General features: G+C 35.7%; 1 protein-coding gene across 1 annotated transcript in view; it reads left to right on the forward strand.

The window, feature by feature from the left end:
* Window positions 1-13682, forward strand: part of COL21A1 (collagen type XXI alpha 1 chain) — a 90543-nt gene that overhangs the window by 22983 nt on the left and 53878 nt on the right. The window contains exons 3-9 of the mRNA XM_054629981.2: window positions 1396-1947; window positions 6315-6483; window positions 6617-6833; window positions 8178-8351; window positions 9292-9369; window positions 11646-11654; window positions 13098-13181. Coding sequence (XP_054485956.2) covers window positions 1396-1947; window positions 6315-6483; window positions 6617-6833; window positions 8178-8351; window positions 9292-9369; window positions 11646-11654; window positions 13098-13181 — 1283 coding nt within the window. The remainder of the gene's footprint in view (window positions 1-1395; window positions 1948-6314; window positions 6484-6616; window positions 6834-8177; window positions 8352-9291; window positions 9370-11645; window positions 11655-13097; window positions 13182-13682) is intronic.

The following is a 13682-nucleotide window of genomic DNA, read 5'->3' on the forward strand; positions in this document are numbered from 1 at the left end:
ATTTTTAATATCCATTTTGGTGTTCACATGTACCCTTCTGTTGATGGTGATTTTATTTCAATAAAGTTTTCCTGGTGAAAATCCAATAATATAAAAATAAAATAAAAATAGCTTAAATATCTTATTTCTTCACTAGGATGGAAATGTCTTTACTTGTGTCTTGGAAATGCCCAAGGTGGCAGATGGAACTATAAAGCTCCAGTCTTGATTTAAAATTGAGTTTGAGTATTTGTATTTTCATTGCTTCAGAAGTCATGTTCTGAATAGCTGAGTGTTATGTGAGAAACTAAATAAGGAAGAATAAAGCTTCCTCTGTGAGAGGAAGCTAGCTCCAGTTAGCATTTCTCCAGCAGATTGTGGTCACTTGCTTTCAAGGAAGGTGAAATCTTGTCTTGATCAGAAGTGTCCATAGGCAGATTTCAGGGGAAGGCAAAGCTCTCCTCCCTGTGGTGGAGCTGCAGACTTTCAGAAAACAAAAGGACAGTAAGCCTCATGGCCTCATGTGCCATGAGATCAAAATAATCCCTCCTGTTTTTGGCCATGTCCTTGGCACCTCATGTGTCAGTTATCAAAACCTCTTTCACAGTCAATGGAAGGTGATTCTCTCCTTAAGAAAGTTACACCCTCCATCTGAGAATGGGTATGTAGCATGGAAGGACTTTCCTCTGAAAATGCTTGTGTCTGTCCATTGCCTGCAGTTGGGAACTTAGTCTAAAAACTAAGTTCATGACTGCAGCTAGGAGAGCTGAATCCATGCCTAAGTCATCATGCAGTTACAGGTAGTTAGTTAATGCTTATGAGATTCGGTATTCTGGAGGTTGAGCTCATTCACTGAATACTTTTCTTCTGTAAAAATCAGAATATGCTATCAGCAACATTCAATTGAGACTCAGGATTTTATAATACTAGTTCTGTAAATGCCATTTAGCAGTGTCAAAAGTCAATTAAAAGGTATTTGTAAAAGGATTCTGGAGTATTCAGGCTATAGCCTTCCTCTGCCGTGTGCTTGGTTTGCTAACAAAATGGAGTTTTTATATTTATCATCTCTGCAGATGAGATATGAAAAGACCCAATATATATTCCTCTCTGTTTATTGACTAGAATGCAATTGCCAGCTAAGGAACTGAATTCCAGAATTTTTCATAGTTGTTTCTGGAGCTAATGTAAAAACCAGATAATTGCTAACCAGGTGTTGCTTTCAGATACCAGGTTGGATCTGTGTAGCTTACACAATCTTACACAAGTTTGCCCTGATAAACTCTGCTATTTTTTTTTCAGCTGGAATGCATATGTCAGTATAGATCCTAATATAAACATTAATTGATAAGACAAACATTTACTGTGGAGGAAGAAAGGGAAAGTGTTCATTAAAATATTGTTTGATTTTTTTTTTAGGTTGCCGAACTGCTCCAGCAGATTTAGTTTTTATCTTGGATGGCTCTTACAGTGTTGGCCCAGAAAACTTTGAAATAATCAAAAGTTGGCTTGTCAATATTACAAGAAATTTTGACATAGGGCCAAAGTTTATTCAAGTTGGAGTTGTCCAGTACAGTGATTACCCTGTACTTGAAATTCCCCTCGGAACTCATGAATCCACTGAGAACCTCATCAGGGAAATGGAGTCCATACACTATCTGGGAGGAAATACAAGAACAGGAAGAGCTATTCAGTTTGCCTTTGACCATCTTTTTGCAAAATCTTCACGATTTTTAACAAAAATAGCAGTAGTTCTCACTGATGGAAAGTCCCAAGATGAAGTCAAAGATGTAGCAGCAGAAGCAAGGAAAAATAAGATCACTTTGTTTGCAATTGGTGTTGGCTCAGAAATTGAGGAGGATGAACTTAAAGCTATTGCCAATAAACCTTCATCAACTTATGTATTTTATGTTGAAGACTATATTGCAATATCAAGAATTAAAGAAGTTATAAAACAGAAACTCTGTGAAGGTGAGTATAAAATACTCTAGGTGTGCAAAATGTAGTTCTGTACATATATTTTTTAATTTCACAAGCAGAATGCATTATTTATGTAACCTAAGGGACCTGATACTCTTTACTATGATCTTTATTTTTTGGAAATTCCTCCCAAAATGTTATTTTCTCTGTCAAACAAAGAGATATATTTGGGAAAGGTATGGTGGTTTAACACAGTATGTGTTTAATTTCAATATGTATCCTTTTACCCTAAGCCCAAAGTTTTTTTCATTGATAAAGTTTAAAAACACTAAAATATTACAGCAATTCTCATAGTGCAATAATATAGAGTTTGCTTTATTGATTTCCTAGTTGCAACTGATACACATAATCCAGCTTTTCTTCTAGGGAGGTGAGAGGAGAGCCTGGCATTGCAACAAGAGTTCTTCTGAATACATACTTCTAGTATGTAACAATCATAGAATTGTGGAATGGTTTGGATTGTAGGGGACCCTAAAGATCACCTGGTTCCAACCCCCCTGCCATGGGCAGGGACACCTTTCAGTAGATCAGGTTGCTTTGAGCCCCATCCAGCCTGGCCTTGAATACTTCCAGGGATGAGGCATCCATAACTCCTCTGGGCAACTTGTTCCAATGCATTAAGACCCTGACTGTAAAGAATTTCTTCCTAATATCTAATCCAAACCTACCCTCCTTGGGTTTAAAGCCATTCCCTCTTGTCCTGTCACTACATGCCCATGTGAAAAGTCCCTCTCCAGGTGTCTTGTAAGACTCCTCTAGGTACTGGAAGGCTGCACTAAGGTGTCCCCACACCCTTCTCTTCTCCTGGCTGAACAACCCCAACTTTCCCAGCTTTTTTCCACAGGAGAGAGGCTCCAGCCTTCTCATTAACTTTGTGGCTTCCTCTGGACTTGCTCCAGCAGGTCCATCCTTCTTATGTTGTGGCCCCAGAGCTGGACTCCAGGTAGGGGCTCATGGGAGTGGAATAGACATCTGGAGTTGTAGCAAGCAGTTATGATGTTTCTTAGAAGAATTTTATAGAAGAGTTAGCCAAGACCAACGTTGTAAAGTGACTCTTTTAACAGCATTACTGCATTGAGGTTTCTGAAATTTTGTAAAACAATGGCTTTCTTTTATGTATAAAAAAGATAGCAAATTGCTCCTAAAATGTATCACTCAGATTCTAGTATGTCAGTGGTATTTTGTACATGTTTTATTATCAAGAATTGATGCAAGACATATTTCAGTTTTACCATATTTCTGTACTTAGTAAGAGTGAAAAATAGATTTTGTTTGCTCTCACTTTGAGTATCAACTTCATTGAAAAAATATGGTGATGCTTTTGTTGAGGATACTAGTGTTTATTTCCTGCTACATTAAATGAAAACCATGTGGCTGATGTAGTAAGGTTGTCAGTCCAAAAATTAAATCCGCTAAGTGGAGCTAAATTCTTTAATAGAACTTCATACAGGGAGAAATTCCCCTAAATAAACACTAAATAAACACAATATTTTCTTTGACTAAAGTTTTAGAAGAAGTGCCGTTATATTTCATCAAGATGGATTTTCAGCAACAAGTTAACTAGCATCCTTTGTAATTCATCTGTGGTATTTCACATGATTTACAGCAGTAATCTGTGAATATTGACTATTTATACAAAGTGTACTTACTCTTTCACTTGAAGTGACCCTTTGCTTTGTCTCCCTTACATTGTGCACTTCCCTTGTTATAGCATTTAGATCTTTGCAGAGCAATCAAAGACACTTGGCAGCTTCATTTCCAACCACAATGTCTTTACCAGGTGAACTCCAAGACTGATAAACTGGAATTTTTATAGCTAAGTTGTGCATATTGATTGATTTATTTGCTTACTGATTATTGTGTTGTTAAGATTGACTTTGACTGAGGGAGAGGAAGTTCATGAGGGCTGAGCAGCAATGGTTTGGCTGTGATCAACTACATGAAACTGCCTGAAAATTTAGCAATTCTTTCTTCATGGTCTTTGTGTAAATGTCTAAAAAAAGCTAGCTGTTGCTCTATGGAGTTTTAAAATCCATTCTGAAGTAAAAGTGTAAACAAAAAGGCCACAGGGGCAGTATTTCCTTTATGGACAATGAAGACTGAGGTTTGGTGGTTCTTGGAGCAAGTATTGCTCTTAGGAACAGGCTTGCAGGTGGTGTCTAATGTGCCTTTTGGGGACTCTAGTGTTTGTTTTAGAGTACATCAGGGGAATAAAGACTTCATGAACCTGTCTGCCAGAACTGAATGAAATATTTAATAATTATATTAATTATTTATTTTCAAAAGTCAAATGTTCCTGTACTATCAATATGCTATAACAAGGAAAAAAAAATTGTATCTCAGGAATGTATTCAGAAAGAAAATCCAGTGCAGACCTTAGAAGTTTGTTTGAAGGATGCAGAGAAAAGTTGCTTTGTCCCAGATACTGGGATTTAACATCATAAAGCTATTTTACACTTTAGGAAGGAAAATAAACATCTGAAAACTATGTAAAAACACTAAAAGGCAAAAAGATTTTAGAAAAGGCTAGAGAGTTGAAGTGACCGGCACTATGGACTAGAAATATAGTCCCATTTCCCATGAAAAATAGCTTTTAATTTTACCACTAATTTCTGCAAGTTGTATAGTGGCTCAGTTAGTTATCAGAATAGAAGACCCAGAAAGGATCTACCAGACTGTGAATTTTTCATGTAATTCACCAATGTGCCACTGGAAAGAAAAAATAGTTTCCTAATGTGTAATTTTACACATGCTTAATTTGTTTGGTTGGTATTGGTTCGGAACAGTTATTTTGGCCCTGATCCATCATAATGAGCCTCTTATATAAAATATTCCTATTTCTGCCTTTAGTTTTTGATTTTACACCAAATTTGTAATATTCTAACTGATAGGAGGCCCTATACTTGTCGATGTATACGTATGTGATGTATACGTATGTGATAACCACACGTATGTGGTTATCTAACAGTTTAGAAAATAGTTCCATGATAACAATGCACATTTGAAGAAACCTGAAAAAGCCACTATTACTCTTACTTAATAGCATAAGTATGTTGACTTAAATCTGTGTTTTGAGAAGAATGAGAAGGAATGTTTTGTTGGACTTTGTTTTTTTTTTTTTCTTTGAAAGCATTCAGGATGCAGACATTTTAATTTTCAAAATGTGTGCAGAGTTCTTGAAATTCTTTATTTTAGAACAGACGAATAATTTATTTTTATTTTGGAAGTCAGGTGTCATTTTGCTGTGGAGAGGAAAAGAAAACTAAGGGGAGTTTATGTGGCTTCTTGCTGCTGTCCCAAGTACCTGTGACATCCCCATGGTTGTCCTTTCCCATGACAGACAGGGTTGTGCAGAAAATTAGCAGAATTTTCTTGGAGCATATATATCCTGCCTCCCCCACCAGAATGGGGCAGCTTCTGACTGCCCTGGGGTTGGTTAGAAAGGGAAGTCATGCAGTCTTGCTCATACTGTGAAGAGAAACCAGTCTAGACCTTCAAGCTAATAATTCCCTGGCAGAGAGACAGGAGTTCTCCAGCCCATGGCTGGTCCAAATGGAGATAGGAGAACTCTCCACCCCTTCATTGGAATGTATTCCTAACCTCTTCCCTGTCTATGAACTGCTGCTTTTCTGAAGAAACAGTAGGAAATGAATAATGATATTTATTGTAAGCAGTTTAGCATAATTTTAATAAAACAAAAAACTTTATTTTTTATTGATTTGTTATCCTAATGTTCATTTTAGTATTAGGTTTCACTGTCCTATCTCTTTTTTTTTTTTGTTTGAGAAAACTTATGTTGTCACAGAAAATATATCACACACTCTATTTTTCCATTGAGAATAACTTGAAGCAGATTTCAGTGAAACAGACAAAACAGCTGAGAGTCCATTTTGAGTTAAATAAAATGAAAATAAAAGTCAGAGATAATTTTAACTTTTTCTATTTTCAGACTGATTTTATAGTTGGGAAGGATGCTGAATTCAAATTGTTAGTGCATTTTGGAAATTAATATCTATAATTTTATATAATTTTGGAACCATGCAATTTTAGAAATGAAATTCAATATATTCATTAGCCAGATACAGTAATACTCTTTAAATACAATTAGTGACATACAGTTAGTGACAATTCAAAATATTATGTGAATGTAATTGCAGTAAAATATGACATCTTAACATTCTTGCTTTAAGTTCCTGAGGATCCTGTAAACCACTTTACTCATGTTGTACTTAACTGACAGTTTTCAGTTCTCTTTTTATTCTTGAAAGGCAGATAAAAAAATTAGTTGGGTGGGAGGCTACTTTTCTTGGAAGTCTTAAGTCATATTTTGGACTGTCCTTGCATTTATTACTTTTCAGAATCTGTTTGTCCAACAAGAATTCCAGTGGCAGCTCGAGATGAAAAAGGATTTGACATTCTTGTAGGATTAGGTGTGAAGAAAAAAGTTAAAAAGAGAATTCAAATATCAACCACTAATGCAAAAGCTTATGAAGTAACCTCACGTGTTGACCTCTCAGAATTAACAAGGTATTGAATTTTATAAATGTTCTTCTACATCCAGTAAGATGTTTTTGTTTCTTTAAATAAGAAGGACTTATTTTAAGATTTATATAAAGGTTCAAGTAGTGTCTTGTTTTTTCCACCCTTTCCCCTTATTTAGGAATGTGTTTCCAGAAGGTCTCCCTCCATCCTATGTGTTTGTTTCCACTCAAAGATTTAAAGTAAAGAAGACATGGGATTTGTGGAGAATTCTGAGTCTAGATAAGAGACCACAGATAGCAGTCACTGTTAATGGAGAAGAAAAAACATTATCATTCACTACAACAAGTTTAATAAATGGCACACAAGTTATTACATTTGCTGCACCTAATGTAAAGGTAAGGAGTATGTCACTATCATGCTGGAATGCTTCTTTAGGTACACGTTATTCCAGTATTCCCCTCTTTGAGCAAACCAGTTTTATTGTTTTCTAGTACAATCTGAAGATTGTCTTTCAGTCTTTCTTCAGTAATTTCCAGTGGAGTATTCCACTCTTGTAAAAGAGATTGTCTTAGGTGCAGATGAGACAGAGGATTGGAGATTGAATGTCCCTATTATTGCATTTGTAGCAGGAATATGTGCAGCCCAGAGATGGCCCTTCCTGCCACAGGGAGCATTATTTAAGTGAACAGAGAGGGCTATTTCAGCAGAAAAAGACTGGGAAAGATTTGCTGCTGGAGCACTTCATGGCCAAGTGGGTTCAACTTTTCTGGGAAGTGGAGGCCTGCCTTCAAATCCCTACTCCAATTCAGGCTGAAGGAATTTTAAATATAAATCCTCAGTAAAGGAAGGACTCCTATCCAAGGAATAGGTCTTAACTTTTTTATGCTAGAGGCATTTTATACTTCTGTTACTAGATGGAGAATTTTTGCTTTTTCTTTCCAAATTTCCTCTACCTTTTAATAATTATTAGTAGGCGAAATAATTTTTTTATTATTTTAGGAAGCTATGTTAAACTTGATTTACTGGAAACTTGGAACTGAATTAAAAAATCCAGTTTCAAGTCAATACTCTATTTATATTTATCTATTTCTTGAAGCTGCACAAACAAATCAATCTGATTCATGCAGTCTCAGGTATCAATGAACTTAACCATGATAACACACAACATCCATGTTTTGTTTGTTTGCTTTTGTTTCTCCATGCCTGCCTTGCTATTATGGAGAACAATAATTTCATGGCTTTTTTAGACTTGTGCGTCTCTAAACAGAGTATAAATGCCAATACACTCCTAATGAACATTTTTCTTTAATAAAACTTTATGATAATTTATCACCTATCAATTTATCACAAGTACCAATTTTTTTTTCACCATAATTGATAATCTGAAGTGTTTGAGACGTTATACCAGTGCTTATAAATAGGCTTCTGGCTGCATATTTTTAACAAATACAGGTTTGAGCTTGTTCACAGTCATAGACTAAAAAAAAAAAAAAATCTATGTGAGTTGTAAAATAATTCTGAAATAGGGATTAATTATTACCAATTTTCATATTTTCAATTACAATATTATTTTGCTATACTTCATTTTACTATATAGTTTAGAATAATTTGTATGTAAAATCTTCAGCCTTGATCAGCTCAACCATTAACAGCAGTTTGATTGTTGAAGTGCAGTTTTATCGCTATTTAAATTGAAAGCATTTTGTTTTAAACAATGCTGTTTTCTTTGTTTTTCTTAGACATTGTTTGATGAAGGCTGGCATCAAATTCGTCTCTTAGTAACAGAAGACTTTGTAACTTTGTATATAGATGGCCAAGAAATTGAAACAAAGCCATTACATCCTGTTTTAGGTATTTATATCAGTGGCCTAACCCAAATAGGAAAGTATTCTGGAAAGGAGGAAACGGTACAGGTAGGCATATGTTAAAACTACAATAATTCAGTAATTCTGTTGTAGGTTAAATTGCATTGGTGGCTTCTGCTTTCTTGAGCTTACTCTTCTAACTTAGAGTAGACTGAAATTTAGTGTACAAAATTTAATACTTAAGAGAGAGTAAAAATGGTCAGGAGGACTTAGCACAAGTGATCTATCCCGTGACATAGATACTTAACTGGTCTCATTGGTTCCAAGGACAAAATTGATGCAACGTGGTTGCCTGAGTTTGGGAAGCAGTGTCTCAAATCTGGGAATTTCCTCTGCTTGACATTTGCACACGATGTCCTTCCATCAGTATATGTACGGGTGATGCTGGTAAAAGAGGAAAATTTTGGTCAAGTTTCTTTCTCCTTGCTTTGCAGTCACAATAGTTTATGCTGGAAAAACTGACAGTGGTTTCATTTTCTTTTGGAATGTAGCAACAAAGGAGAATGGCATAAAACTTTTGTTTACCTCATGCCAGTGTTTTTATTCAATGCTTTTTAAAGATTTATACTGTATACTAAACACTAAGCATTAGGGATGCCTTCAGATGCTTCACCAGAATTTACTAATCTTATATCTAATATGAGCAGGTCTGTGTAGAAGCATCTTCCCGGGTCCATTAAGGTGAAAAGAAAGAGGTTGGGCTTGCCTGTGTTATTAACTTGTTTCCTCAATGATATTGGCAGCCAGTATAGTTCATGCTGCATGTGTTTGGATTAATTCCCAGGGAATATGGATGGTGATTTCTGTGATTTTTAAAAAAATTCTTGGATTGATTATTTTTATTTAAGTAATTCTGTTACAGTATGTTTAATTGGTTATGCATATTAATCATTATGAGTAACCTAAAAATATTTCCATACAGTTAATTGATTTTTAACTGTAGTGAATGCACAGACCTCTAAAGAGTCTTTTATGTTTGAAATTACAGTTTGATATACAAAAACTGCGGATCTACTGTGACCCAGAGCAAAATAATCGAGAAACAGTCTGTGAGATCCCAGGATTTGTGAGTATGATAGACGAACTTTAGAGGACTACGTGGCATTTTTTTACAAATCACTGTTTAAAGCTGACTTAATGAATTTTTAAAATAGATTAATCTACATTGATTCAGCTGGTGCAAACAGATGTTTGTTACAGGCCTTCTTTGTTTCAATTTATTTTCTCACATTTTTTTCAAGTTGTTTTAGTTTAGGTATTTAATGGTGCATTTTTGATATATATGAGTATAGAAGAATCTCAGAATCCTCTCTTAAAATTTCAGATTTTAAGCATTATAGAATAATGAAACTTATAGGTTTTTTCAGTGTAAAATTTTGTAAATATGATTTTTCAACTTTTCTGACATACTCCTTGCTACTTGACAGGTCATTTAATCTATGAAATTTTGGTGCATAATCAGCAAACCTGCATTTCTAAATTGCCTTCTCCTGTTTGAAATATCTGTGCTGAGGTCTGTGATAAACACGCCATTATTTGAATTGTTGCCATGATTTCAAGAAGTACATTAAGTACTAGGCAGAAATAAAATCAAGACTTTATGACTCATGTACACAATTATTAGCAAGTTTATGGGGACCTTTGGCCCTCTCTTGCTCCTCTTAAAGTTAATAATGCACTGCAATGTAAGACATATACAAACAGATTTGGAAACCAGTCATGACTGACAGAGCCAGATTTAAGCATTCAGTTCCCATCTCAAAGCATATGCAAGAGATTGATTTAAACATGCAAATTCAAAATAATCTCCTTTGCTTGGTGGATGAAACAAACTGAGCTAAAGATTATCAGTTGCCAGTGTCCTACTATGTAGACCCACATTCCTCATGTTGTGATTAGATTTTGTGTCATTTGGCTGGTTTGACAATAGAACCATTTAATCTCCAGCATCCAGATTTTCTTTTTAGTCAGACTGGCACTTATTGCCAGCTAGTCTGTTTTTCTTCTTTTTCTTTGGGACCAGTGGGTCTGTTGCATCCTTATCAGGGCTTTTTCAACTTTCAGTCAAGCAGCAAGTAGGTGAATGGATTATTAGCTGTTCTGAACTCTGAACAGGTGCAGGAATACTTCTGTAAAATTAACTTTGAATCTTGAAGAAAGTTAAGTATTTATTTAACTATTATTTAACTGCACCACATATCTTTCTGCTCTTTAAAAATTAAAAGTAAGATATGAAAAGTAATCAAATGAAAAATATTTTGCATAAAGAAAGCAAACACTTAAAAAGTCTTTCATAGCTTATTTTCTCTGCTATTTATCAAGGAGTTGAAGCCAAAAGTTGTTTTTTTGCCATTTTAGTTTCACTGTCTGTTTTTGTAAATTAAATTTGGACTTTGCCCATGAAATTCTGGACTCCTTGAGAAAATAAAAATGTTGGATGATCTTCAAGGAGGAATATGTGGTTTGTGGTTGTATTCTGTCAGAGTGTGGTTGTGTCAGAGTTCCTGAAATAAGCAGAGGCTTTATGTACTAATTACAGACCAAATTAATTCCCTTTCCCAGAGATACCTTGCTGCATAGTAATTTTAAGCTCCTTCTATGATCTGTGGAGAATGAAAACTTTCTCTAGGGTTTGCTCAAGCTGAAAATTGAATACAGAAGAAGCTTTCTGTGTCCACAGAGTGTGTATGAAATCTGCAGTGACTGTGTGCATCAGAATAGTCCTGTGGTCAGTGTGGCTAATGGTGGCTACTAAACTATTAAGACAGAAAATTTCATGGTTGCTCTGCTGAAGTATTTTGGGTTGGATTGTTCTGTGATGTTGCAGATACTGGATACCAAAAATCAATTGATAGCAGAGTCTAATGCAGTCACAGGAAAGCAAGAAAAAGCCAGCCTTGCCTCTGTGCTGCTCTGTTTTCCCAGATGCTGGATTCAGGCAGAGAGCAGAGATTTCAGAAATATTTTGGTACATTCTCTGACATGAATGAGCAAGCAGAGCATATTTTTGATGAGAAGTTACTTCTGGTAAAAGGTTTGAACCAAATCTAAACATTTAGTGTGTAAATACTGACATGGTTTAGTATTAATTCTGTCATTATCTTTTAAAAATTGCTACTGATGACTCCCATTGACAGACCCTTAACAGCAGTTAACTAAATTAATTTAATATGCATTGATAGCAGCTGTACATAAGTCTCAGAAAGTCTAAAAATTTGAATTATAATTTCTTGACAGTTACAGCTCAGGAGTTATGATTGGTTTTGATAGTGTTTCCAAATGAATGGATTTTCTTTTTAGAAATATTGCTGTACTCTTAAACTGTGTTTCTTCTTGTTTCAGAATGGAGAGGTAGGCTCGATCCTAAACTACTCAAACTCATTTTAAGGTAGTATTTGAGTTTTTATAAGCTTCTTAATATTCTAGGTAATATACACTTTGTTTTCAAAAGGGGACAGAGATATGCTAAGCTTAAGAGTGCTGGACTTCCCTTGCTTGAATTCTAGTCAGTAGCCAAATTAAAAATAATTTTTCTGAAAAAACACATGTTTATTTGAATAACTGGTCTGATGTTTTCCCCCAGTTCAATTCACTTGCTGCTATTTGCAGGGGGGTGGGGGATATGCACAGGGGATAATGCAGCTCTTACCTGCATTGTGCTTATGGGAACTCCCCGAACAGGGCCTTTTCTGAAGATCTAATGTGACAACTTCCCTAACCTTACCTGTAACTCCCAACTTGTACCATTGCAATGGAAACATGGGTGTTTGTGTTTTGGTCAATCATTTGACCCCAAGAAAGAATTCCAGTCAAGAAACACCTTAAAAGGTGTCATTATTCTAGAAAATATGAGTAAAATGCTCTGGAAAGTTTTAGATAATAAAAAAAAAAAACTTTTTAGCTTGGATTCTTAAATTTTTGCCTTTCCATAGGTCTAAGAACTTGCTGGGTTAGGGTTGATGGATGAAAAAGAATTTACTGGATCTAACTTCAACATATAGATTTAGTAGAGATATACCTATAATAGATTTGATTTAGTGGCTCTCCCCTTGCCTGCCCGAGTAAAATACTGAGGTTTCATGTGGGGCTTAATGATGAGAAGTAAATATCACAAAAAAAGAAATAAATTCTAGAGGTTTATGTGATCTGCCAAGGTTTAGTGTTTAGTGCTGCAGGGAGCATGGTTTGGAGGAGGTCACCTAATGGTCTTTGCAGGAGGGGCACTCTTGGCACCAGGACTAGTGTCCTCTAGGAGTCAGTGGTAGCAGCTGTGTCCTGCCTCCCCTCAGGTAGCTTCATACTTGGAACATATGCCTAGGATGTAGGATACTTGGGGTTTATCTTCTTTTCAGGCTCACTGCACAGCATAGCATGCCAATGGTTGGGATCATTATGCTATATACATCATTTTACACAGTTTTAAATTAACTTGTTATATTTGAGAATTGGTCACACTTCAAATTATGAATATAGATTAGCTAGAAGAAGTGGCTTTCAGGTTGCAAGATTTTAAATTTTCAAACTATATGACAAAATATTTGTGAAAAAACAGTTACAGGTGTCAACCCAATACCAATACTTACTTTTTAAATTTTTATTCTGGATAAAATGATTATATGCATGAAAACTACTTGGAGGGCAATATTCAGATAAGTAGAAGTTCCAGCTGAACAAGGGAGTGAATGCTAAGACCTAAGTGAAAGGCAGCCTAAGGAAGGTCAGCTTCACCTGGTGTTCCAATAAGTTTGTTGGCTGCCTTTGGCATATGCTGATGGCTGTTTTCACTCTTGGTAGTGCATGAATGGTCCCAGTGACGTAGGCTCCACACCCGCCCCCTGCATATGCCCACCAGGAAAGCAAGGACCTCCAGGCCCCAAAGTAAGTTCTGTTCTGTCTTGTTGAGTGTGTATGACCTGTCTTTCCCTGCTACTCTTCAGCAAATTATTTGGACTGTTAATTGTTTGAGGATGAAATGGTTTTCTGACAAAATCTTTAAATGGAGACGGGTTTCTTCCTTCTTTGTAAAAGAATGAACTAGATGCTGATTGGGAGAGTTTCACATTAGCTGTGCTGATGACCTCCTTTTTGTGTTGATGAAGAACTAAAATGAGAACTAGCCTTGAGCTGCAGAAGTCTTACATGGCAAACTCAAATCCCCAGTATTTGCTTCATTATCTCTCTCAATAACTGTACTAAGCAGTGTTTGCAGAATTATTTATAAGTGCAGACAAGAAAACCCCAAATCACTTGTCTTTATTAAGCAAATGAATAAAAACCTTCTTGGCTGTCATCATAAAAGAGGTTACAGTATACTGTAGCTACCTCAAATCTAAGGGCTTCTTGATACAGTGGAGAAGATTTCTGGTCAGGGAATTGAAA

The sequence above is a fragment of the Agelaius phoeniceus genome, chromosome 3 (genome assembly GCF_051311805.1).
Source record: "Agelaius phoeniceus isolate bAgePho1 chromosome 3, bAgePho1.hap1, whole genome shotgun sequence".
In the NCBI taxonomy this organism is placed as follows: Eukaryota; Metazoa; Chordata; class Aves; order Passeriformes; family Icteridae; genus Agelaius; species Agelaius phoeniceus.